General features: G+C 35.3%; 1 protein-coding gene across 4 annotated transcripts; it reads right to left on the reverse strand.

Moving 5' to 3' along the window:
- Positions 1-1,930: 1,930 nt before the first annotated feature.
- On the reverse strand, positions 1,931-27,736 carry IFI44L (interferon induced protein 44 like). Of its 4 annotated transcripts, XM_008959911.5 has the most exons (10): positions 26,959-27,726; positions 26,559-26,586; positions 19,157-19,644; positions 18,548-18,596; positions 17,631-17,826; positions 12,068-12,220; positions 10,351-10,522; positions 6,432-6,532; positions 5,940-6,114; positions 1,931-5,774 (listed from the first exon to the last, which is right to left on the reverse strand). In XM_008959911.5, exons 3-10 carry the CDS (start codon positions 19,632-19,634, stop codon positions 5,740-5,742), a joined length of 1,359 nt encoding a protein of 452 aa, XP_008958159.4. In that variant the 5' UTR covers positions 19,635-19,644; positions 26,559-26,586; positions 26,959-27,726; the 3' UTR covers positions 1,931-5,739. The 4 variants fall into 4 exon arrangements, with proteins under 4 accessions (XP_008958159.4, XP_054972940.2, XP_003807821.4 ...); XM_055116965.2 differs by lacking the exon at positions 26,559-26,586 and having other exon boundaries at positions 10,351-10,459; positions 26,959-27,736; XM_003807773.5 differs by lacking the exon at positions 26,559-26,586 and having other exon boundaries at positions 26,959-27,721.
- Positions 27,737-27,956: the final 220 nt, after the last annotated feature.

A 27,956-nucleotide genomic window follows, 5' to 3' on the forward strand; every position in this document is an offset into this window, starting at 1 on the left:
CTGTGTGCCTGGAAAAGCTGCAGAAACTCAATGCCAGCTGTGAAAGCAGCTTGGGTGGGAGTGCTGTATCCTGCAAAGCCACAGGGACAGAGCTTCCCAAAGCCTTTGGAGCCCACCTATTGCATCAGTGTGACCTGGATGTAATACATAGATTCAAAGGAGATCATTTCAGAGCTTTAAGCTCTGACTGTCCAGCTGGATTTCAGACTTGCATGGGGCCTGTAGCTCCTTTGTTTTGGCCGATTTCTCCCATTTGGAATGGATGTATTTACCCAATGTCTGTACCCTCACTGTATCTAGGAAGTAACTAACTTGCTTTTGATTTTACAGGCTCATAGGCAGAAGGGACTTGCCTTGTCACCAACAAGACTTTGGACTGTGGACTTTTGAGTTAATGCTGAAAATAGTTAATATTTGGGGGGACTGTTGGGAAGGCTTGATTGTGTTTTGAAATGTGAGGACATGAGATTTGGGAAAGGGTCAGGGGTGGAATTATATGGTTTGGCTGTGTCCCTACCTAAATTTCATCTTGAATTTTAGTTCCCTTAATCCCCATTTGTTGTAGGAGGGAACAGGTGGAAATAATTGAATCACGGAGACAGTTTCTCCCACCCTGTTCTTGTCATAGTGAGTTAATTCTCATGAGATCTGATGGTTTTATAAGGGGCTTCCCTCTTTGCTAGGCACTCATTTTTCTCTCCTGCCACCACGTGAAGAAGACAATGTTTGCTTCCCTTTCCACTATGACTGTGAGTTTCCTGAGGCCTCCCAGCTCTGTGGAACTGTGAGTCAAATTAAAACTCTTTCCTTTATAAATTACCCAGTCTTGGGCAGTTCTTTATAGCAGCATGAGAACGGACTAATACAGTGTCCATTTGATATGTCTATAGTTCTACCATGCACATGAATCACTTTTTTTTCTCTCTCTCTCTGACCTTCTTGGCCATGGGAATTTGATAATCCCTTCTCTATAAATCTAACACTGATCATCTGTCTGGTAGAAGAGGGTCTCATATACTCAAAGCACCATAAATGAATTTATCTTGGTATGCTTATTTAAATTGTAGCAATCCATTCCCATGTTAGTTCCTTCTTTACCACTTTATCAAAACAGAAGACAAATGAGCTCAGTGGCTTGGATGTATTCTTCTTTGCATTTATTTTAAAAATGTGACAGATATTGTCATGGAATGTGCAAAAGAAATCAATTTTTAAAAATGAAAAAATATATTTACACGTAATTATTTAGCACAGCTTGTTATTCAACCCCCCCACCTCCACCCCTGTGCCCTCAATTTTTGCAATTTTGCCTGCACTGCACTTCCTGTCCTGGAGCCTGAAACAGTCTGAGTCTATTTGTTTGAACTGTGTTGAGGAAGGAAGTGGGATTGGGGGAGGGTACAGCTGAACATTGACTGTACTTCTATATCCATGATCTCACTGGCCCATTTTCTCCAACATCAGAGAAAGATTTTGGAAGGGTGTACAATTGGTATGCAAGTTTTTATCCTCCTTACATTGATGGCAAAAATCAGATCTATTTAATCTACTGTCCTCCACAAATTGGTCCATAGACTCATCAGATTAGGAATGGGATTTGAGGGCTTCCAAATTCCCATGGCTTTTGGTTGCAGGACTCCATGATGACTTTGATCAGCCTTGCCATCTTGTGGGTACCTTAGCATTAGATTGAGTTATGTTGCTAGGAGATGATTATTCATCAGCTGATCATTAAGCATATGGGGCTTACTTGGCTCCCCCTATCAATTTGTGTCAAAATAAATTAATTGTAGACCTGTCTTGTTTTATGAAAAAGCAATGTGATAGTCTTTAAATTTATCTTTCTAAACAAGACACAAGTTTACACATTACCCAGCACAGTAACCCCTCTTGGTATTGTTGACCTAAAAGGAAGAAGTGTAGGAAAAACTGATATAAGTAGAGAGTTTATTTGGGCCAAGCATGAGGGTTACAACCCAACTGTATGGAGACAAGTTGTCGTGAACAATACACATTCTTATTAGCAACAGTTATAAGTAGGTTTTCAAAGAAAAAGAAGAGGCAGTTCCTAAGTTATTTACCACGAATTTACATTGAAACAGCGTAAGCTATCAATTGGCTATAAATTGCTCTCTGTATCAAATTCCAGGAAAATGAAGATAATGCGCAAGGCAGCTAGTCGGGAACAAAATGACTTTAAACAATTGCCCCCAGCTATGGTTGTGGAGGGGCAGTGTGGCACACGGGAAGCAAGACTAAAGGACCATACTTATGTCTCTCTGGGCCTGCATACCTCATAGAACTCAAACTGCTCTATTTTTCTTTTCTCTACATTTTATTGAGGTAGATGGTGGGTGAGTTTGCACAAAGCTACAAATTTCTGTCAGAAACAGTCACTTTCTAATGCAACCACCTAACCTGCCCATTCACACCACAGAGGCTCTAGCACTGACATTTCAACTGTCTCCACAACATCACTCTCACTTTAAGATGATATTCTCCCTCCCAACACACATATAGGTCATCTGCTATACTCCTTAGCACTATTTTTCTAAGAAGAATTTAGTGTCTTTGACTGAGCTGTACATCTTGCTTAACCGTAAAGAATGTAAAGTTTCAAAAATCCTGGATGACCTCTAAAATGTAGCAAAATGATAATTCCCACCACCCCTCAGGGTGGTAGAAAAAGATCAGGGAAATCCACAAAATGGAAAATATCCTCCCAGAAAAAAGATGTTTCCCCCTTTTTGAGGCCTCCTCACCAATATTTCCTAACCTAAATTTCAAATATGTATTTAACTCCATTTGATGTTTAAGTGTTTCCAAAGCAATGTAGAGCCAGAGAATAAGAAGTTGTGGTATCATTTTGCCAATACTGTCCATTTTAGCACAAAAGGGATAACTTAGTGTCAACATTTATGCTCCTAAAGGATGTTGGGTCAAATGAAATGTTCCTCATTGTTTCTCTCTCTTGATCTCTCCTTCACTCCTTCTCTTCCTTGCAGGATCTCCAACTCCTTCATAAGGGCACTCTGTGTTACCCCTTTAAACAAAATAAAGAAGTCCTACATTCTGCCCAGATTTTTTTCAGGCTCCACCAAAGCGATGGGTGAATTATGGCCCAAAAGTTGGTGAGGATGATGGTGAACCTTCAATCACCTTCAGTCTCCCAACCAACAATGGTCATGGCTTGGTTTCTCCCTGGATTACATGGAGAAAATCATGCCCTACTTTTTGGACCTGTTGCTTCTACATTTGTATGGTAACTGTGAAACCATCCTAATGAACAGCAAACATTAACCACTACATAAAATGTAGACTTTGAATAAAAACACAGCTAAGTACTAACCAGCTTGCCCTTTAAGCCAATTCCTTGTAGCTACTTACAGCATGACTGTTAGCTCCTTTCCTTATAGTTTCTTACTGCCTAAAAGTCACATAGATGTGGTCACAAGGCACTAACTTCCCTTAGTTATTTCTATAAGATAACATATGTAACATTAAGAAACATCAAGTTTCTATCTAAAAGGTTTTCCAGATCTTGGAATCCCATGGGTCTGCTGACACCAGTCAGTCTGAAGACCCCCTCCAAGGAACTGACTCAGCAAAAAAAAAAAAAAAAAAAAAAAAACTTCCAGTTTTCATCTCTGTATGTTTTATTTCATTCCCTATACCCCAACAAATCAGCAGCTCCAGACCTTCAGCACCTTACCTGCCTTTCTCTTAAAAATCCTAAACTTAGACTCAGCAGGGAGGTAGATTTGAGGTTTCCTCAACCTTCCTCATTTTTCTGCCATTCAATTATTAAACGCTTTCTCTACTGCAATACCTGCTGTTTTGGTATATTGGTGTGTTACTGTGCAATAAGAACAACTCTGGTGAGCCTAAAATAACTTTTTCTGGTTGCCTCTCTAACTTTGTTCCCAATATCTACTTGTAGGCCTACCTCCTCAATTTCCATGGTTCTCCTATTCCTAGGTCTTTTTTTTTTTTTTTTTTTTTGAGACGGAGTCTCGCTCTGTCGCCCAGGCTGGAGTGCAGTGGCGCGATCTCGGCTCACTGCAAGCTCCGCCTCCCGGGTTCACGCCATTCTCCTGCCTCAGCCTCCCGAGTAGCTGGGACTACAGGCACCCGCTACCACGCCCGGCTAATTTTTTGTATTTTTAGTAGAGACGGGGTTTCACCGTGTTAGCCAGGATGGTCTCGATCTCCTGACCTCATGATCCGCCCGCCTCGGCCTCCCAAAGTGCTGGGATTACAGGCGTGAGCCACCGCGCCCGGCCCCTAGGTCTTTTTTAAAGACTTAATTTCTTCCACTGAATTGTGTCTCCTGAACATTCACTTGAGCACAACTTCACTTGCAGCCTTGCTTTAGGAACTATTCCATAACTGGACATAAGAAACTCTTGCTTTCTTAATATCTATGACTACCCAAAAGATGAGTATAATTCTGATTAAAACTAAATTAGACTGTCAGAATGTGGATAACTATTGAACCAAAGCATATTATTTTGAAGAAGACTAAGAATTTGGAGAAGAGAATTAGGAAGTCTTTAAGGAAAAAAAAAAGTGAAAGCTATCTTTTGGGAATTTTGTTTTTCTTTCTTAATAGTACTAGCTTTCACAGCTAGTAAGAGGACTTCAGAATTATTTGGAGCATAAATATAAGAACTTTCTTACTGATTTGCCCCAGTAACCTAAATGGAAGGACACATGGCTAGGATGATTTGGAATTCAATTAATGAAAATCAAGCATGGGTTTGTTAGAAGAGGAATATTTATTTTTTCCCATAGAAATAAAATGTAAATTGTTAAAAAAAAGTTGGCTCATTTTAATTAATTCAATTACTTAGAGTCATTCATATTTTCATTCAGATATAAATGAAACACTCTTCCTTCTTTATTTTTATTTCCTCTCCCCAGCTTTTCATTCTCTTTCAGTCTTCCTTTCTGTTTTTCATTTGTTTGTTTTGTTTTATTTGGTTTTTTTGAGCCAGGATCTCACTCTTTCTCCCTGGCTAGAGTACAGTGGCACAATCTCAGCTCACCGTAGCCTCCACCTCCAAGGCTCAATCAATCATCCTGAGTAACTGGGACTACAGGCACGTGCCATCATACCCAGCTAATTTTTGTGGGGTTTGTTTTGTTCTTTCTTTTTTTTTTTTGCAGTGGAGATGGGGTTTCATCATGTTGCCCAGGCTAGTTTTCCTTTCTATATACAGAAAAATTTAAAGTGAATGTGATGTTGGAGAGAGTGGGAAGGAAAAGTAATGGCAAGTATGCTTGCTTGTTACCAGGCACTGTGCTAAGCTCTGTGAATACATAGATAAGTAAAATCCACGCTGTTTCTCAAAGAACTCACAATCTGTTTAAGAAGCAGATGTCTATACAATAATTTTATAACTATTATTCAATGTGATTAGTACTCACATAGCTCTATATAGAGTGTTATAGAGAATAAATTAGAGAATATCTCATTTTTCCTAGAGTGGTTTAAAAAGATGTCACAGAAACTGAATTGTAAATGGTACAGAAATATGGAGGGGTGGTTTGCAGTAGGACCTATCTTAGCCCACCGCTTCTCAGGTTTTGGCCTTTGAACTTGAGATATGACTGTTCCAAGGACAGAAGGCAAAATGAACAAAAGCAAAATCTGAAGCAGGCTGTCAATAGAGATTGACTCTCATTGCGGCACACCAGTACAGGCTGGGCCAAATGTCAGAATCAAGGCAACTTATCTCAAATGCAGGGCTGTAACGCTCTCTCAATTGCACCTGAAAATGAAACAAACAAGAGTGGAAATGAAACATATATCCTAATGTAGCTTTCAGGACTAGGGCATGCAGGTGGGCCCCAGTCATCTAATAACTGATGTATAACTTAGGATTTTTCAAAAGGCACCAGTGATCTATGAGAGGGGGAGAAAAGGGCCAGATTACCAGTTTCCTCAAGAGGCAAATCTTCTAAAAAATCATCTGCAGCCCGCAGCATCTGCCTCAGTGCAGAGAGGATCAGAATATCCTTCATGGGGTCCAGTTCCAAATCTGAAGCATAATTTCCAACCATCAAAATATTGGAAATAGGAATGCCTAGCATTTTATGGACATTCATGACCTGTGGAAAGTATATTTAAAAAGTGTAAGTCTTGTATTTAATATTTGAAATTTGACCAATTTTAAATACAATTTAAGAAAGAAACCAAAAGAGCAATGGCTTAATAAGTTATCTTCGGAACATACAATAATTCAGATCATTGCAGTTTTAAAGTGTGATATAAATTTGAATTAATCAAGCAATTGATCCCATTCTTCATTTCCCTGCAAATACACTCTGTGAACACATATACACATACAGACACACACACACACACACACACACATATGATTGTGATACTATTACAATAATATCTGGTTATGATCAGCATTTTTTACCTGGCTTTGAGAAGTCATAGATCTACTCATGTTTAAAAAGTTGTCTTGAAGAACCTCACTGCAATCATCCACTTTAGTAAGCAAGGCCACATATGCTATACCTGTATCAAATAGATAAATCAGTTATTTTATATCATAAATAGCAATGTGTCAACAAGTTATTAAATATGTGTGAAAGCAACTCTATAGGGTGATTTTGAGAGCTGAAGAATGAAATATCCCCAATACATCCCAATATGGAGCCTGAAGCTTTTCTAGAGGAGAAATGATCTTTGATCTTTTTTTTCCAACATGTGACAGCATTTTTCAATGCAACTAAATCCACACTAAATTGCAATCATCTACGATTCCATTCAAATGGTTTGTTTTAAATTGGTCAAGGGGAAAAAAGGGGTTGCTGGACTTTGGGGACTAAAAAGAACCACAAGAAAAAGAGGAAGTGAGGAGGGTTGTGTATGAGCATTTATGAGAGCAAACTGTACTGATTTCACAGTTCTAATAGGGACCTACTCCTTTCTCCCTCAAACCACAGGGATTGAATTAGTAAATCACATTTGACTTCTAAACAAATCAAAATTCTGCTATGCTAACAACTGCTTATGAGGAAAATATAAGATTAATTTCAAATGCCAGTCAAGGAAGCTCCCAGGACTCTTTTAACAGGGCTTTTAGTACCTTCTTCCTACTAAAATCTTGTGTTTATTTTTTCCATTACTAAATGATTTCCTTTACTACCTTCTCTTCATTCAGGTTTCAGAGGAATAACTAGCAAAGTTGGCCAATTAATACCTAGGTTCTGGTAGAGGGCAGTTCTCAGTTGACACCTATAATTTTTTTCAACCTCTGTTGCAATGTAATTCTTCTGTTTCAAAATTAATACAATGTCCTTTCAGAGGTCCTAAGTCAGCACACTAAGTTGCATTAAGCATTGCCATCCAGCACGCCAAGGACAATGTGTTGCCATACATCCTTGAAAAGTCATTTTAAAACTTAGCATTTCTGTCTTACCCCAAACCCTCCATAATTTTAGAGCTGTTAAGTGCTTATATAAGCTTATATATTTACATTGTGTATATCTAATGTTCACTACTCAGACTTTTGTTAGACAGTTTATTAAGTTCAGATGCAAAACTTATTATCCCCATTTTAGAAGAACAGGAGATAAAGTTCAGAGCAATTAAATTACCTTTCTCGAGGTCAAAGTTTACTACTATTTAAAAACTAGGTTCACTTAAGCAAGACCATGCTCTATACATTAAACTGCATAGCACTTTTCGGAACCTAAATATGTGATCTTTCCACTGATAAAGTAAGCAACGAGGCTTTGGAGTATAAATTCCCCAACAATTCTTTATATTAAAATCTTTTGGAAGTTCAGTGAGAGTACTTCCAGTTCTGGACCAAATGGAGTAGACACACTTTTCCCTCTTCTTTACACTAAATGTAGCTAAAATCTCTGGACATTATGCATAAATCAAACATAAAGATTGAAAAGTGCAGAGAATGCAATTTGGCTAGAGACCTTGAGACCCAAGAAACAATACAGAGATGAGCTCTCTAGGTTTTCTTTTTACTTCATATGTCCCAGATTGGCTTTTGGAGACACTCACAACTGGAAAATACAAATTAGAGCCAGCAAAAAGGAAAATTTTTTTTGCTGTTGACTAGTTCCATCTAGTCAAAGCATGAGAAAAAGGACAGTGTAGCAAGACAGAAAACTTTCAGAAAATAGCCACACTACCCCAGTCAAACACCACAGAATTCACCTTAGCCCTATCCATGGATATGTCCTTCCCTTTCCCAACTTTCACCCTTAGCCAAGGTAGTATCAGAGAAGCAAAAAATGTAGGGAGCCAGGACATTTATACCTGCACTATACTAACAAGGTCCCTCTTGATGGTGTCAAGGGAGGCTACTTGGGGATCCTAGACTTCCACCGAATCAGCAGCAATGAGGTGCTCTTTTCCCTCTCTGGCAGTGTCAGAGGAGAACAAGTGAGAAGCTGGAACTTTAGCCTTCATTAACCTTCGATGCAAGGAGGCTTCTAGCCCCTGTGATGTCAGGGTATCCTATATGGGGCACAGTAAGAAAGTGCCCTTTCTCCAAGGGTGTCAAACAAGGCCTTATGCGAAACCTGTACTTTCCATCTTACCAGTATCAGAATATGTTTGCTAAAACACAAGATGTAAGATCCAGAGTCATAAAATAAAGTACCTAAAATATCGAAGATGCAATTAAAAATCATTTGTCACATCAAAACCCAGGAAATTCTCAACTTGAATGAGAAAAGCTAATCAGAAGATCATGACCCTAATTAGATGACAAAGATGTTAGAATTATTTGGCAAGGATTCTAAAGCAACCATCATAAAAATGCTTAAGAACCAAGCAGGAACATGCTTGAAACAAATGAAGGAAGTGGGATGTCTCAGCAAAGAAATAGAAGACCTGAAAAAGAATCAAATTTAAATTTTAGAGCTAAAAAACCATAATACCCAAGATACGAAAAACAATAGCTATGCTCAAAAGCAGAATGGAGAGGGCAAAGTGATGAACAAGTGAATTCAAAGATATAACAATAGAAATTACCCACTCTGAAAAATAAAAAGCAAATAGATATAAAAAATAAATAAATAAATTGTGAGACTATAACAAAATATCTAGAATTCATGTCCCAGAGTTCCAAAAGGAGAGATGAGAGATGGCAGGGCTGGAAATCATCATAAGAGTAAGACAACTACAGACTGAGAGAAACTATTCGCAAACAATGTATCTGACAATTGACTCATATTTAGGATTTATAGATCTTTTAACGTTCAACTTCTAAAAAACACAAATCATCCAATCAGAAAATAATCAAAAGACGTGAAGAGGCATTTCACTAAACAAGCTATACAGAAGGCAAATAAGCACATGAGAAGATGTTCAATGTCATTAGTCATTAAGCAATGCAAATTAAGACCCTGATGAAATATCAGCATACATCTATTAGAAGAGTCAAGGAATTTTTAATAGCAACAATATCAAATACTAGCAAGAATGCAGAAAAAATAGATCTCTCATGTATTGCTGGTGGGATTGTAAAATAGTACAGTCCCTCTGGAGTACAGTTTGGTGATCTCTTTTAAAGCTAAACATACAGTTACTCTATGACCCAGCATTACATTTCTGGAGATGTACCCCAGAGGAATAAAAACTTATATCCACACAAAACTTGATAGGAGTTTTGTTTGCAATAGCTAAAAACTGGAATATTTTTTGATAGAGCATGGTTAAACTGTGGTATATCTATACCATGGAATACTATACAATTTTTTAAATGAACAATAAATACATACATACATCTTGGATGGATGTCAAAGGATATTAGGTTGAGTCAAAAAAGCCAGTCTCAAAAGGTGACATACTGTATGATTCCATTTGTATAACATTCACGAAATGACAAAATTATGGAAATGAAGAAAATATTAGTGGTTGCCAAGAGTTAAGGATGGTGGAGGAATAGTGGGTGCCATGAGGGAAATCTACAAAATGATGTAATATTTGGTTGCAGTGATGGGTACATAAACTTACACATGTGATAAAATGACATAGAACTATAAACACACATTGTTAACAATAATCAATTTTCTGGTTTCGATCTTCCCTGTCTACCCACATAGGCTTTAGCCCTATCTAAAGCCTCAGGAAAATCACACACGAAAAAAAAATGGTTGGCCTGTCTATTCTCTAAAGACTGAACATTAGGATTTGGGGTCTTTCTTCAGTCATGCCTGTGAATGATCTCTCCCTGCGATGGCCACCACTCCAGGGAAATTGGATGAAAGGTACATGGGAAATCTCTGTACTCTCTTTTGCAACTTCCTACAAATCTATAATTATTTCAAAGTAAATTTTTTTATAAGTTCAGTGAGACTCACCACAGTTTAATACTTCTTTGTGAACTTGCTTGACTTTTGCCAACATTTTAGAGGAGAGATTGTCAATAGAGTTGATGTCTAAGACATAAGCCACACAGTGAATCCTGTCCTTCAGAGATGGAGAGGTGATAAAAGTAGAATGCTCAGGTGTAATTGGTTTACGGGAATTAAACTGTTATAAAAACATAAGGTAACATTCAGAATTCAGAGAGCCTCTGTTTAACCCTTAAAGACACAATTAATGCTTCTAATACTGTAACTACTGATCTCCCTCTTTCTCCTCAGCTACTCTTTCCCCAAATAGTAGCACCTCCTCTTTACTTCCTTTCCACTGTGAGCATAATGCCATTATATCTCTCTTACAGGAAAAAAAAAAAACACTTTATTGCTTTAGTAAAAATGATAATTATCCATTGTAAGTATTGCAGGAAAGTTTAAATAATATTTTTGAAAAGCTAATTTCAAATCCTAGTATCCAGAAATAAACACCATTAACGTTTGTTAAATACAATTTAAGACTCCTCCCTAAGCATTTTGCATGCTTAAATGAACTGGATAGACAGAATAAAAGAAAGAAAAATATGTTGAAAATGCTATTTAAATTAAAAGACTGTAATTTATTTTGATTTTATAGAAGAAAAACAAACTAAAGTGAAATAAAAGAAATACCAAATTTGAAGTTAATGTCTTCTTACCACAAGACAGTAATCTTTCTAAGATTAAGGAAATAGATTATGAAACAATGGTTTGGAAACATGTAGTTATTAAGCTATGTATTTCAGTGTTGGACTGAATTGACTGGCTCCCTGCTGTGAAAAATTAGGGTGTTGGTATGCTCCTGATTTCTCCAATGTCTTCGCTCTATCCCTCCTCTCTTTATCTGTGTGTCTCCTTTTCCCTGACTGGATTATGAACTCCTGGAGGATAAGGATTGTGCTGTTATTGACCTATGTGTTTTCAGTAACTGGCTTAGAGTTTGGCACAAATATGGTTTATAATAGATGGTTTTTGAATGAATAAATAAATACATAGGTAAGGTTTCCAATTCAGCACAATTGGGAGGCAAAAGAGATTCTTCTTTAGAAATTGAGGCTGATACCCAACACCTAAAAGAAAGGTAACAATCATTGTTGGCTTTTTTGAGAACTTAAACTATATCATCTCATGTAATCATCTTAGCCACCCTATGAGATAGACACTATTAATAGCAACATTTCACACCTGAAAAAAAAAAAGACTGAGAGAGAGACGTGTGTAACTTACTTACGGGTAAACATCTGTTAGTAGCACAGCCAAATTTTGAATCTAGGTATTTAGTAGTGAAATCTAAGCATTTACAGTATAAAATGACATTTCAATACAAAATAGTTACTTGTTCCAATATTTTGTCTATGTAACCCAAAAAGTGCAAGGGATTAAATGACTATCATTAGTTTACATTATTGTAAAGAGTGATAAAAACACACTATCTCCTTGATCTTTTACTAGAATGCAAATGAGTAGAATCCTGCCTTTTGGCTTTATTTCTCAATGTTACAGAAAAGAACAATAGTCACTCTACTTTTTCATATGAATTCTTATTCATTCAAAGTAGAATAGTGTTGATTGATGTTTAAACCACATTATGGGAGTTGAAATTGCCTCATGTGGTTAAAAATTCAATGAAAAATACTGAAGAAAATGATTTGAAATGTTTTGGATATTGAAGAAATCTTACCTGATATCTGTCTGGCATACAACCTTTTAAGATGTGGGGAATGTCATCCATGCACAGTCCTGCTCCTTCTGCCCCATCTAGCCCCATAGTGTCACACAACATAAATGGCAGAGATTTTCCATTTTTTCCATCTTTAACAGAATATATCCTATACTGTTAAAAAAATACATTAAGTGTAAAGGTTCATTCATCACCCAGCATTCAAGACATGACAGTAAGAAGAAAAGAGATTGGTTAATATTTGAACACCATGGTCCTCAAACAGTTTGGTCTCAGGACCCCTTTAGACTCTTAAAAGTTATTGAGAATCCCAAAGATCTGTTGTTTACGTGGGTTATATCTATGGATATTTAAAATATTGGAAATTACAACTGAAAGAAATGTAAATATTCCTCTTTCAATTAAAAAAGAAAATTCTATGTAGTTTATCATGTAAAACGTGTGTGTATATATATATATACACATACACATATATATATATATAATGGTATGTTTTGACTCCTTGCTTTTTATATTTTGTGTATCTACTATCAGTATTTATTTTGTGGTTAACCATGATGCTTACAAAAAAAACATATTTATAACTGGTTATTTTAAGTTAATAACAGCTCCACTTAGAGAGAAAAAAAAAAACACTCCACATTTTTACTCCACTCCTCCCCACAGTTTGAGCCTTTGATACCACAATTTACATCTTTCCATATTGCATGTCCTTTAACAAAATCTTATAGCTATTATTATTTTAGCAGTTTTGTCTTTTAAACATCACCATCATTATAGTATGAGTATTCTGAATTTTACTGTATACTTAGTTTTACCAGTGAGTTTTATACTTTCAGATATTTTTATATTACTTATTAGCATCCTTTTCTTTCAGCTTGAAAAACTCGCTTTAACATTCTTGTAAGACAGGTATAATTGTAGTGAATTCCCTCAGCTTTTGTTCATCCAGGAAAATCTTTATCTATCCTTTATTTCTGAAGCACAGCTTTACTGGGTATAATATTCTCAAGTGGATGGGTTTGTTTGTTAATTTCTTTGTTTTTTCTTTTAGCACTTTGAATATTTCATCCTACTCTCTTGGCCTGTAGAGTTTCTGCTAAGTCTGCTGCTAGTCATATTAAAACTTTCTAATATGTTATTTGCTTTTTTATCTTCCAGTTTTCAGAATCCTCTCTTTGTCTTTGATTATTTTACAGTTTGATTTTAATATATCTTGGGTTAATCTTCTTTGGATTAAATCTGACTGGGGACTTTTCTCTCAGTTTTACCTGGATATTTACATCATCCTCCAGGTTTTAAAAGTTTTTTGCTACTATTTATTTACTTAAGATTTCTATTACTTTTAATTTCTTGTCTCCTTTCCCCCCTGTAACTTGAATATTTGTCCTTTTGATGATGTTCCATAAATCCCATAAGCTTTCTTCCTTCCTCTTCATTTTGTTTTTTTATTCTCTATCCATATTTTCAAATAACCTACCTTTAAGTTCAGACTCTTCTACTTGATCAATTCTGCTGTTGATGCTCTCTATTTCATTTCTCATTTCACCCATTGTATTTTTCATCTCTGAAATTTGTTTCATTTTTTATAATTATTACAACCTTTCTATTAAATTTCTTATTCTGATCACTCATCGTTTTTCTCATTTTGTTAAATTGTTTCTCTGTATTTTCTTGAAGTTTGCTGTGCTTCCTTAAAATAATTATTTTGAATTCTTCAGGTGGTTCATACATCTCCATTTCTTTAGGATTGGCCACTGGCATGTTATTTTCTCTCTCTAGTCACGTCATGTTACCCTGATTGCTTTTGACTCTTGTGACAACGTGTCAATGTATAAACATCTCTGGAAGTAGGTACTTATTCCAACCTTTGCAGATTGCCTTTGTCTGGAAAAGTCCTTCAACAATCAGCCTATCCAAAAATTCTGGGCAGGCTGCCTTGCATAGTCCCAAAGCCTGGGACCACTGTGACTGGTGCAGCACTGAGGCATGCGTAAAGCTCAGGGCCACTGCGGCATCCATGTCACTAAGTGCTGTTCAGAGGTTGGGCCACTAATAACCCATCCATGGTGTGGTCCAGGGACTGAGTCCACCATGCAAGCTTGAGGCCTAGGGCCACATGGTCTCACTTGGCACCAGCATGGGGCTAGAGGCTCAGCCATCAAATAACAGCCTAAAGTCTGGGGCCATGAGGTTCTATCCAGTGCTGGATTTTACTGCAGTAGGCCTGATATTGGAGTCCAGGCAAAGTCCTGTGCTCACTTCCCTCTTTTCCCCAAAGCAGATGACAGTTCTCTCCACACTATGCTCCCTGGGGTTGAGGGGGGTGATGCAGATAATGTAAAACTATCTTTCCTACCCTCTTCAATGTATCTTTTGTTATTATTGTGCTAGAACTAGGTACAGTAATCTTTCACCTGGTTTCCTGAGGTGATATTTTGTGTGCTAATAGTTATTCAAATTGATGTTTCAATGGAGGAATGATTGCTGGAGAGACCTATGTGACTATCTTGCTCTGCCCCTCCTCCTCTTAAATGTTGTTTTAATCATTAAAAATTCAATTATAAACCTGTCACATGTTCATCAAATAACATTTTTTACTTAAAAAGCATTTTTTAAAAAATTTACAGAAAACAGAAATCATTGGTTTATTAGTAAAATTCTCTTTAATATCTGGATTAAAGAATATAACTGTAATCTCATATGTGGCTCCAATTCAATCTCTTGATATGTTGTTTTAATTGAAGTATGTGAAGAAAATATGGCCTCTCACATGTATGTATAAAATGAAAAGGAGGTAATATTTCACTGTATAGCTTTCAGGTAATTGTGAATATTCTTCAACGTAATATAGCAAAGCTCAACAAGTAATAACTTCTTAAAGGTTAGTTGCAATGTGGAATCTGTGACATTTTTATATGCTGCCACATTAAATCCATTGGTTTGTCTTATACTTTGAATATATCCTTTACTCATGCATGATTTTTTAACCTAATTTATTGATCATCTTAAAACATTCATTCACTGGGTTATCAAGATCTTCCTAATGTTGACACATTTCATCATGCAATATTAAAACATCACATTTGTTAATATCACCATTAATTTCATTGGATAAGTCTTTAAGTGTTGAAAAGCTGTCAGGCTCAGAATAGTGGATACAGGTTTCTCAAAGTTTGATTATTCTCAAAAGCTCAAATTTTGTTATTGGCAACAAACACTGTCAGTTTTTGTTTTTGTTCTTGATTAGTAGGGTCACTTGAGCATTTGCATTAAGATACCTGCCAAATATCCAAGTATGAATAAGTCTGTTCTGTCCAGTAAAAATGACGTCACATTTTTAAAAAGTTCAGTTAACAACTCAGCTGCTCCAGTGCTTTTTCTAAAGACAACTGCCAATTTTCAATATGCATTAGAAGTACTTTATGAGCACTTCCCATTTTATCACACTGAATATCAAAATGATGTGTATTCCAAAGTGGAGTTTAAATAAAACCAGTAACTGTTACTATTCATCAAGGAGTAAAACTGGCATTTTTTTTCCTGTAAGTGCAGTAATTGAGAGAAGTACAGTGACTACTAGTAGAGTTTGGTGCCACCGTTTGATTCATACTAATGTGCCAGCAGGTAAAACTATGTTGTGTAATTAATTCAAGTGTCAATACACTAGAAAAGACAAAAAAAAACTTAGAATAATTTTAAAAATAGTTTTGAACACAGAGATACCCTTAAAATGTCTCCGGGAACCCAAGGGGTCCACAAATTTCACTTTGAGAAGCACAACAGAACTTTCTTTCCTAGATAAACACATTCAATCTTATTGAAAAGATATTTTCTAGAACAATTCTGAAAGTATTTTATTTGATGGTCAGATATACATTCAACATACACAAAAAAATATGGACGATTTGGGAAGATTGCAAAGAAAAGGATTTCTCAGAGACACTTTAATTACAGTTTTTCCATCTGTGGTGCTGGCAAGGGTGTAGTATCACTCAAACCAGAAGGGAGAGAACCATCTATGACCTATTGTAATCTGTAATAAAATCAAAAGCTCTCATTGGGCCATGAAATGCAGAGGCGTAATCCCACTGAAGATTTTTATCTAGGAGAATAGGACTTACCAGTGCCTCAACATGAAAGAAATTATACTAAGCACTAGAGTTAAAGTACATTGTAAAATTTCAGGAACACCAATATGCATCTTCATAGTTTCCTTACCCATTAATTTGCTTTCTTCATAACTTCAATTATTCAAAAGAAAGGGTCTTTTAAGCAATAAAATATTCAATTTCCCTCATAAAAGTCTGGCCTATATTTCTTCAATTTAAATAACATTTGCATTTCATTGGAGTTCAGTATCTACATCTTCTCTTAAAATAAGACCTTTGGAATTTAAAACTTAAAAGGAAGAAAGAGAAATTTTGTCCTGAGTAGTATATCTATTATAGCATATATCACAATGAATGATACAGATTTATTATCTGCATTGGTCTCTGAGATATCTGGGTAATGGGGCCAAGCATTATTTGTATTTAGGTCTCTATGTCTGAATAAATATTTAGCAAACAGAAACATTTCAATCAATGCCTAATTAATTTAATTTGTGCTGCCGTACCTTGCCACGGCTTCTGAGACTACACTAATATATTAAAATAAAGCGACTCAAGAGCACAGTATCTGGCCAACATCAACAAATAAGATGTGATTCTTGAAAGTCCTAGAAAATCCTTCCAGTTATTGAATGTGACACAAAAGCTAAAATGAACCATTACTGTCTTATTATGCTGTCTTATGCTAAATTTTGCATTGATAATACACAGCATATTCCCTAACAAGTGACAATATTAATTTGTGGTAATCATTAAAAAAGCCTGATTCTAAAATTTTCTATTCTTTCCCTTTATTATTTTTTGTTTGATTGCATGTGCATGATAACATTGAAAAGCATAAACCAGAAAGAATTTTCTAGACAAGTGCTGCATCATAATTTGTAGTTCTTTAGAGCAACAATTAAGAAATCTATATTACTATTTATTTCCTTATGTATATCTTTTTGTAAATAAGATAGTTTTTGTAAGATTTACACTTCAAGTTCTCCTTCAAAGTTGACCCACCAAAGTGAATTGTTATTTTGCTTTTCATGACCATGTCTTAGAGAATGGTCTCATGTAATTTAAAAAAATTACCTTACATAATTCTCATTATTTTATTACAAAAAAAGAAAAACATTTTAAACCAGGTAAAATCATGTAGTACATGAGTAAAATGAACATCATATATAATGGTCAAAGATTTTCATAGGGTTTTTAATTTTTTGTTGTTTTTTATACAAATACTAAAAAGTATTCTTTATATAACTGCTTCTTCCATCCATAAAATTTGAAAGCTTCTCTGTATAATATAGCACAATGGAGGTGGTTCTGATCAAAATTTTACTCCTATTTTCCATTTGATTTAGCATTTAATTGTATATTAGGATTGCCCTAAGAGAAAAAAGCAAAGACATAAGCAATATAATAATTGTAATCTATAAAATAAAATCCTCAGGGAAATAACTTACCCGCTCGGTTATGCTGGTGATATCAGACCCCACTACGGCTTGGCCAGTCACATGGCCATGAAAAATAGACTTGACTGAATTGAAAAAACTGGACTTTCCAGACCCAATTGGACCCACCAAAAGAATACGAATTTCTGAAACCAAGTCTGCATAGGGCTTGTAGTCTCTGATGTCTGCTAGAAGCCTATTTCTGTGCCTGTTAAAATATAGTGGTTAAATACAGCATCAGAACAGCCAATAAAGAATACCATAAAGAACACCGCAAGTCACCTAGAGCTTCTTTCTCTTCCCTGAGAAGGGTATTTTTTTCAATACTTAATTATTATTTTGATAATGAGATCTTCTATAATATGATTTGAAATATCTAAAGTTATACATTTTGTGCTTAAAGAAAATGCATTATTTGATATCTGACTAAAGTTAAATATTAACCTGCAACCAAACCATTTTTCAACTATTAGTCTTAGATCACATGAATGTAATAAGAAATATCAGTGACATTGAACATAAATTATTATTTTCACTAAAAGTACATTAAGGAGAAATCAGAATAAAATATATGCAATGTAGCTATCTATAAATTTAAAAAGAAAGTTTGTTTTTGACATTTACTGAGGATTCTCAAAAGCTGTTTCTCAAGGAAAGGATTCAGAGAAATTACCTAAAATGGTTATCCAGACCCTACCTGGAAAATTTTGGTCTAAAGTGGAAATGAAGTCAAATTGGTCAATGTCATCAGGTGGATATTTAAAGTTTCATAGTTAGTAGTGCTTTTGTTATTTTATGTCAATAACATTATAACTCTTTTTTAATCATTCCAGTGGCATGATTTTTATCTTTACCACATATTTGTCAGCATTCTTTATACAATTGGTCTAAATAAAATGATTAATAGATAGCCCAAGAATCCAACTTACTCTCTGGCTTTAATTATCCTCTTTATGTCATCTAGGTTATCCTTAATTCCTATAGGAAATAAACATAGCATAATAAATTTTTAAAACTTGTCTGGTTAAATGTGGCCAAGTCTACTTTTGAAATAAGACACTGAGTTTTCTTGCATAACCCAGGGCTGAGCTGCTCAGTTAGGAGTCAGAGTTGGCAACATAATGAGAGGAAGAGGAGGAAAAATTATCCTCTCTGCACATTAAGTTGCTCTGGAAGCTCTCACATAATTACACCTAGAAGTTCTAAGGGTCATATAAGGGTCTGATCTTTGGGTCATATGTCAAAACAGAGCAGCTCTGATGATAAGATCTCTCTCTCTCCACATCCCCATCTCCTTTGTCATCTCTATCTCTGCACATGTATTTCTCAACTTGCTTTGCTCAAAGCAGCCTATACGTTCTGGATAAAAACCTCATAATCCTTATGTTCCCCATGTTTCATTTCAGAATTTATCAAAGAGTATGGCATGAATCTAACTGTTCCTTTCACTTTCCTTGCTCTTGTAGATCAATTATTACCTACCGAACACAAGGATTAGAATCATAATGTGAGATGTAGGATTATCTAATTTTACGTACCTTCAACTCGAAAAACTTCACATTCCAAATACTGACGGTAGCCATAAAACTTTAGTTTCAAGTTTCTTGTTATCATTTTATTTAGATAAATTTTATTATCTCGACATATAATGAAAATATCCGTTTTCGATAAACGACACACCAGTTGCTCATCAATAATTTTTGGTGCTGTCTTTAAGAGTAAAGTTTCTATTTCAGTGGCGTCATTTTTCTTTTGAAGTGAAAACCATAGGGAATCATTTGGCTCTGTAGAACTTTCACGTAAATTAATATAATTTCCAAGCATAAAGGCTACAATCATATTGTAATCAATGTAAGCCATTGTTATAGTACATCCCTGACGGCTGCATCTTTCAACCATATCTTCAATGCTACCTCCATGAACACTAGACTTATAGAGAAGACTCAAAGAAGCATTTCCAAGCAGCTTGCGCAGATGATTTTCATCATTCCATGTCAATCTTGTTGTCACTTCCATTGTTCTATATCTAATGGAAAAACAATTATAGGTCGAGAAGCTTATATAATATAGTAGCTTATAGCTTAGGTTTCCACTTTTACTTTCAGTGAGTTCTTTCTTCACTGACTCAATTAAAACACATTGTTTGGTTAAGGCAAAAAATATAGCAAAAATATAGAAATGGCACAATAATGTTAGATATAAAAATATTTAATTTAGAAAGGAAAAGTCATTAAAATTTTTAAATCAATTGACAAACTTCAGAAAGTTGAATAAAGGAAAAATAAATCTCAATAAGAGTCAGCAAATTTTTTCATAATGAACAAGATAGTAAATATTTTAGCCTTTGTAGGCCATATGGTCTCTTCCACAATTACTCAACTTTGCCACTGTAATACAAAAGAAGTCATAGATAATATGTAAACAAGAGAGCATGACTGTGTTCCAATAAAATTTTCTTTAAAAAAGTATATGGCTGGAACAGAGGTCATCATCGTCATATCACATTCATCATTTGCCAACGTATGAATTAGAAAATGGGGCCTAGGAATTCATGCAAAAAAAAGCACATAAAGAAATTGAAATATGAAAGGAGTTAACAGCTATAGAAGTCTTACAGCAGCATACTAGACTATTGGTCATTACAACAATTATTTCAATGAAAAAAACTTGAAAAGCAGAATAAACTATAAAAATACATGTGTTACAAAGCTCTAAAGAGCAAACAAGGCAGTTAAGACATATAGCTATTGGCAAAGATTTGGAGAAGTTAATAAAGAGAGATAAGCTAGGCATTTGGGAGCACATTTCTGACGTGTATCTGTCAAATTCAGAAAAGGCACTTGAGATGCTGAAAAGTTAAGCAAAGCGTTTGCTAGATTCATAGAGTTAGGGAGATAAAAATCATACTTTGGAGTGCAATAAGGAGAGCACCTTGGAAACCTTTCCCTTAGGCTACAGTTTGGGATTCTAAAGAGCTACAGAGAAAACCAAAAACCATATGCTCTCACTTATAAGTGGGAGCTAAGCTATGAGTACACAAAGGCATACAGACTGATATGATAGACTTTAGAGACTCAGAAAGGAGAGGATGGAAGAGGAGCTAGGGGTTAAAAAAAACTACATATTAGATACAATGTACACTACTTGCGTGATGGATGCACTAAAAGCTCAGAATTCACCACTATATAATTCATCCATGTAAAAAAAAACCACTTATACTCCAAATGCTGTTGAAATAAAATTTTTAAAAAAATTTAAGAAAAGAGCTACAGGGAAGAAGTATGAACTGGAAGCAGACAGAGTTAATTTCATACTTCAGTATTCTCAATCCTTGATTGAATTAAGGTAAATGAGAATTGCTAGTGTCCATAGCTGCACAGCAGAAACAAAATAAATCTTGTCTGGATGAAAAGAACATTCTTCCAGCTTCAAAATATCTCTATGATTTTTTAAATATTCAGTGACTCTCATTCATCATAAACACATTCATGTTTGGAGGTAAATGAAACAACATAATAGAAAACCAAGAGGAAAAAGCACACACTAGAAACAAACACATACTTATACTGGAGTTACCCATAGAGATTTTTAAATTACTATGTTTAATATGTTCAAACAGCTAAAAGGTAAGATTGAATGATTTACAGTAAAATGAATACAATAAAAAGTCAAAAAGAGATTCGATATGTAAAAATATATATCTGAAATTAATAATTAAATGAATACATTTAACTGCAAGGTACGCATAAAGAATTAGAAGAAAATTTACCAACTGAAGTATTGAGACAAAAAGAGAATAAAAAGAGAAAAGGGCAAAAGGGATTAAAGGACACAGTAAAATTAGTTAAGATATATGAACCAGAAAACAAGAATAAAAGAAAAAGAATATAGAAGAGCTATTCTACAAACCTTAAAAAGCAAGCAAGTCTCAAAAATTTTCAAAGTACTATAATATTGAACAGACAGTATAAGCCAGAATTTTTTTAACAAGAAGATAACTAGTAGATCCCCTCATACATTGGAAAATAAAAAGTATAATTTGAAATAATCCATTATTCACATAAGAAATCATAATGAAATTTAATTAAATGATAAAAGATACTTGTTAAAACTTATACAATGAAGATAAAATGTTACAAAAATCATATAAGTTTAAACACATGTATTAGAAATGGAGAAAGGCTGAAAATTAATTATATAGACTTTCACTTCAAAAAGTCAGAAAAAATACCAATTAAACTCAAAGTAAGTAGAAAGAAATAAACAATAAAAATAAAAGCAAGAAATAATGGACAGAAATATTAATGGACAAATCAAGTATACAATAGAGAAGATTAACAAAACCAAAACCCAGTTTTCAAAAGGATTAACAAAATTTGTAAAACACTGCTGACACTGATAAAGGGAAAAAAGGGAAAGAATGTCCTAAAATCAAAAACATAAGAGAAAACATCAGTCCAGATGCAATAAATGATAAACAATAAAATGGTCTGAAGATAAACAACTTTGTAAAATTAAATTTGAGAATAAGTGGACAAATTTCTAGAAAAATACAACTTACCAAAGCTGACATAAAAGTAAATATAAAATTTGACTATCTCATAGCTATTTTTAAAAACTAAATTCATAATTAATTTAAGACTTCCCCAAGAAAACTCAAGGATCAGAGTCTAGCTGCTGAATTCTACCAAATTTTGAAGAATAAATAATACACAGTCTTACACATGTTCTTCCAGAGAATAACTTAGATAACAAAACCTGTTAATGGCATTATAAGCAAGAAAAATTACAGGCCAATCTCTTTTAAATAGATGGAATGATCCTCAGCAAAGTATTAGCAAACCAAAAAAAAAAAAAGGAAAGAAAGAAAGAAGGATAATACTGAGTCAAAGCATGTCATGACAAAATACAACAATATGCTGTCTCCAAGAACTCACTTAGACTTAAGAACACACATAGGATGAAAATCAAGTGATAATAAGGGTACCTTTGCAAATGGTAACCGCAAGAACCGCAAGATAACCCGCAAGGGGTGTGTGTCCTTATCCCACACAAAATAGACATTAAATCAAAACCTGTCATGAGAGGCTATGAAGGACATCATATAATAAGAAAAGGGTCAATTCTCCAGAAAAATATAACCGTTATAAATATATGTTCATCCAACATCAGAGCACCTAAATAAATGAAGCAAACACTGAAAGAATTGAAGGGAGAAACAGCAACACAATAAGAGAAGGAGATTTTGATAGCCCACTTTCAATACTTTATCCATTATAAAATATCCAAACAGAAGATCAATAGGAAAACAGAAAACTTGAACACTATAGTCCCAATGGACCTAATAGGCATATACAGGGCATTCCACCCAGCAACAACAAAATACACATTCTTCTCACGTGTATTATAGGAGCGTTCTCCAGGATAGATTACATGTTAGGTCAAAAAACAAGTCTTAACAAATCTAGGAAGATTGAAACCATATCAAGTGTCTTTCCTCATAACCATGTAATGAAACTAGAAATAAGTATCAGAAAATCTAGAAAATTAACAAGGATGTGAGAATTAAACTACACCCTCTGGAATAAGCAGTGGATCAAAAAGAAATCAAAAGGGAAATTTAAAAATATCTTGAGGCCAGGCGTGGTGACTCACACCTGTAAACCCAGTACTTTGGGAGGCCGAGTTGGGCGGAACACTTGAGATCATGAGTCTGAGACCAGCCTGGCCAATACGGAAAAGCCCTGTCTCTAACAAAAATACAAAAATACAAAAATTGGGTGTGGTGGTGTGCACCTGTAGTCCCAGCTACTCAGAAGGCTGAAGTAGGAGAATCGCTTGAACCTGGGAGGCAGAGATTGCACCACTGCACTCCAGCCTGGGTGACAGAGAGAGACTCCATCTCAAAAAAAGAAAAGAAAGGAAAAAAAGAAAAGGAAAGAAATGTTGAGGCAAATGAAGATACAAACACATTTTAGATTAGCATTTGAATTAGTAAACTGCATAAAAAAGATCCAACATGAGCTGACATCATCCAATCCATTGAGGGCCCAAATAGAGCAAAAAGGCAGAGGAAGAGCAAATTCTCTATTCTTGAGCTGGAGTATCCATTTTCTTCTGCTCTCAGATATCTGAGCTCCTGGTTCTCAAACATTCGGATTCTGGGACTTACACCTCCAGCTCTCTCAGTTCCCACAGTTCCCAGGACTTTGAATTCAGACTGGGTGTTCCACCACTGGCTCCACCAGTTCTCAGGCATTTGGATTCAGACTGAATTACACCACCAGCTTTCCTGGCTTTACATCTGGCAGGTGGCAGATAGTGAGACTTCTCGGCCTCCAACACCACGTGAGCCACCTCCCATAACAAATTTCCTTAGTTTTTTTTTTATTTTATTTTTCTTATGTTGGTTCAGTTTCTCTGAAGAACGCTGACTAATACAAATTGGTCATCTCAATAGATACAGAAAAGACATTTGATAAAACCCAAGTCCTTCCATGATTTAAAAAAAAAAACAAAAAACACTTAAACCAGGAGTAGAAGGAAATCACCTCAACATAGTAAATCCATGTATAAAAAGTTCATAGTTAACTTCATATTCAGCAGTGAAAAACTGACAGCTTTTCCTCTAAGATCAGATACAAGACAAGATTATCCACTTTTACCACTTCTATTCAACATAATACTGAATGTCCTAGCCAGAACAAGTAGGCCAAAATAAAAAAGAAAGTGAAAAAGGAAAAGGTACCTGAATTATAAAGGAAGTATAATCATCTCTGCTCACAGATGATATTATCTTATATGTGGAAAACCCTAAAGCATCTACCGATAAAGTAATAGTATTAACTAATTTAGTGTGCTATTTATCCATTGCTGCATAGCAATTTCTCATACGTTTAGAGACTTAAAACAACACACATTTATAGTCTCACAGTTTCTCTGGGTCAGAAATCCAGTTTGGTTCTCTGCTTCAGAATTTTTCATGAGGCAGTTATCAAAGTGCGAGCCACAGCTGCAGACTCTTCTGAATGTTTAACGGGAGAAGGACATGCTTCCAAGCTCCTATGGTTGTTAGCAGAATTCAGTTCCTTATGGTTGTAGATATGAGAACTCCATTTCTTGCTAGCTAATGATCAGAGGTTATCCTCAGTTCTCAGTTAGTTATTGGCCTGAAGTCACCCTTAGTTCCTTGCCAAATGGGCCTCCCCAACATGACCACTTACTTCATTGAAACCAGCAAGGGAGAGAATCTCCTAGCATAGCAGACATTATAATCTTAACATATCACATTTGCCAAATTCTATTTGTTACCGTTAAGTCACAGTTTCCATCCACAGACAAGGGGGGATTATACACGGACATGAGTATTAAAAAAAAAATAGGACAGGGACAATTAGGAGCTATTTTAGAGTCTGTACACCACATTGTAAAAGATAGCTGAATACAATCAATATGTTAAATATTGTTTAGTATGGTCAATATGTTAAAATTCCTTCTAGTGTCTCTCAGGTTTATCACAGCAACCTTTCTATTGTGAATTTCTATTAACAATAGAAAAGATATGGAATCAACCTAACTGTCCATAAGTGGATGGATAAAGAAAATGTGGTATATTACACAATGGAATACTATTTAGCTATAAAAACAGTAAAATCATGTCATTTGCAGCAACATGGATGGAACTGGAGAATATTAAGTGAAATAACCTAGGCACAGGAAATATCACACGTTCTCACTCATCATTTTAGATCAGCTAAAAATGTTGATCTTATAAATGTGGATAGTATAATGATAAATACTGGAGGCTAGGAAGGGTGGGTGGGTGTCTAGGAGGGAGAGATGAAGAGATGTAGGTTAATGAGTACAAATATACAGTTAAATAGAAGGTAGAAGTTCTATTAGTCAACAACAAAGTAGAGTGACTATGGTCAAAAACAATGTATTGTCTATTTCAAAGTAGCTAGAAGACTTGGGTTGTTCCCAGCACATGGAAATAATAAATACTCAAAGCGATGGAAACCACAAATACCCTGACTTGATCATTACACATTGTAAGTGCATCACCAAATATCACCTGTACCCCATAAATATGTAATGTATTATGTATTAATAAAAATAAAATTAATATAAGTATATTAATTTTTTAAGTTATTGTGTAAAACCATTTTTGCTGGTATATAAAAACAGAAGTAATTTTAACAAATTATACTAGAGATCATATTTAGATAAATATATACACACATACAGAAAACCATAGAAACAATTATGACAATAATTTATACCAAAGTCTAGATAATGTTGCCTTCTGGAAATAAAAAGAAAGGTAAAGAATATAGGAGAGGCTAGGTGTGGTGGCTCACACCTGTAATCCCAGCACTTTGGGAGGCTGAGGCTGGCAGATCACTTGCAGTCAGGAGTTCAAGACCAGCCTGGCCAACATGGTGAAACCTCGTCTCTACTAAAAATACAAAAATTAGCCAGGCATGCTGGTGCACGCCTGTAATCCCACGTACTTGGGAGGCTGAGGCACAAGAATCCCTTGAACCCAGGAGGCTGAGGTTGCAGTGAGCCGACATCGAGACACTGCTCTCCAGCCTGGGCAATAGAGTGAGACTCCGTCTCATAAGAAAACAATATATAGTAAAGAGTCATGGATTTCTTCAACTTTATTTGTAATGCTTTTGTATTTAAGTAAAAGAAAACTATTCTAATTTAAAAAGCAAATCATTTTTAAAATTGGATAAAACTATATCAGATTACAGTATGGTTCATTTATACTCTCTAGTTATCTGTGTGTGAAATTTTCATTAAAATAAAAGACAAATGAAAGAGCAAAGTATTAGCAGCAATTCCACTCTGAAACTCCTTTTTAGAAAAAAAGAAAGCAAGCTCTTTTCTTCACACACAGCTAACAAAATTGGATGGCAAGAAGTCACTTACCTGTGATGTTCTCACTCACATGTGGAAGCTTAAAATAAAAGTTGATTTCATGGAGGCAGAGAGTAGCATGGTGGTTACCAGAGGTTGGGAAAGTCAGAGGAAGGAGATGATGAAAAGAGGTTGGTTAATGGTTACAAAAATACAGCTACATAGAAGGAATAAGTTATTGTGTTCATAGCACAACAGGGTAACTATAGTTAACAATAATTTATTGTCTATTTTGAAATAGCTAGAAGAGAAAATTTGGAATGTTCCAAATACAAAGAAATGATAAATGGTTGAGGGGATGGATTTCCCAATGATCCTGATTTGGTCATTACATTGTATGCTTGTATCAAAATATCACACATAACCCCATAAATACGTACAAATACTATGTTTCAATTAAAAAGTCGCTTACCTGTTTCTAAGGGTTAGATCAGGCTTAAATTGAGGATTAACTGTTCTGTCTGATTTATCGAGCAGCCACGGTTTGGAGACAGAAAGTTCTTAAGAGATCTGTGGCTTCAGAGACTCTAGGAAAGAAAGAAAACTGAAACTCAAAGCAGCAAAAAAACTCAGCTGGCAGCATGCCAACTGCCACTAACTTTCTTTTTCCTCACTAGGAAGAGAAAGAAAGAAAAAAAAAATCTTGCTGAGCACATAAAAACTATCACTGGTCCCCTTGTAGCCCATATGTAGGCAGGCATGAAATGATAACTACCAAGAAGAAACTGCAGTAAAGCTAATAGTTAACATTTCTTGTGCATTTTTCTACTTCCCTCGTTTGTCCTACATTTATTAATTGGAATTTAGAGTTGTACGTGGCACTGTGTAACTGCATACCTTTTCCTAATTTCTCCTCAGAACAACTGCGTACAGTAAACACTATGACTATCCCTATTTCTTAAAGTACAAAAAAAAATAATTTAGCTGATAGAATCGTGGAGCTGGATGCTGTTCAAAGCCAAGCCTGTCTGCACTGGAACAAACAGATGATGATTCAGCTTTTGCTGAATTCATAAGGCATTACACTGTTCATTTGCTCATTTACTCCTTCACTCAGTCCACACTGGCATAGACCCTGGGGAAGGATAACGGTGGGTAAGATTTAAAACATAAAAATTAAAATGAAAAAAATGCCCTCAAAGAGAGTGCTGTATACTCAAGAAGACAGTCAGACACAGAAAACTGAATTACTGGGCTAAGGACTAAACAAGATTCTCTGAAAGCCAGGAGAACAGTAGCCTCATCCAGTCTTGGGGCACTTGTAAAAGGCTTGCTAGCAAATCAAAGTTTAAACTGAGACATAAAATGAAAGCAAGGAAGGCAGGAGAACACGGTGTCATCAGGGCCATCCAAGTATTTCGGTCTGTCTGGAATGGAGTGACAGCACTGGATTCATAAGCGGTGGGGCTA

The sequence above is a fragment of the Pan paniscus genome, chromosome 1 (genome assembly GCF_029289425.2).
Source record: "Pan paniscus chromosome 1, NHGRI_mPanPan1-v2.0_pri, whole genome shotgun sequence".
Taxonomy (NCBI): domain Eukaryota; kingdom Metazoa; phylum Chordata; class Mammalia; order Primates; family Hominidae; genus Pan; species Pan paniscus.

What these genes read in the sequence shown, in the direction of transcription:
- IFI44L (XM_008959911.5), bottom strand. Translation starts at nt 19,634, where the DNA reads ATGGAAGTGACAACAAGATTGACATGGAATGATGAAAATCATCTGCGC. An exon ending in GTATGCCAGACAGATATCAG is followed by an intron (nt 10,523 to 12,067) that starts GTAAGATTTCTT and finishes TTTTTATAACAG; the next exon opens with TTTAATTCCCGTAAACCAAT. An exon ending in CTATGACTTCTCAAAGCCAG is followed by an intron (nt 6,115 to 6,431) that starts GTAAAAAATGCT and finishes TACTTTCCACAG; the next exon opens with GTCATGAATGTCCATAAAAT.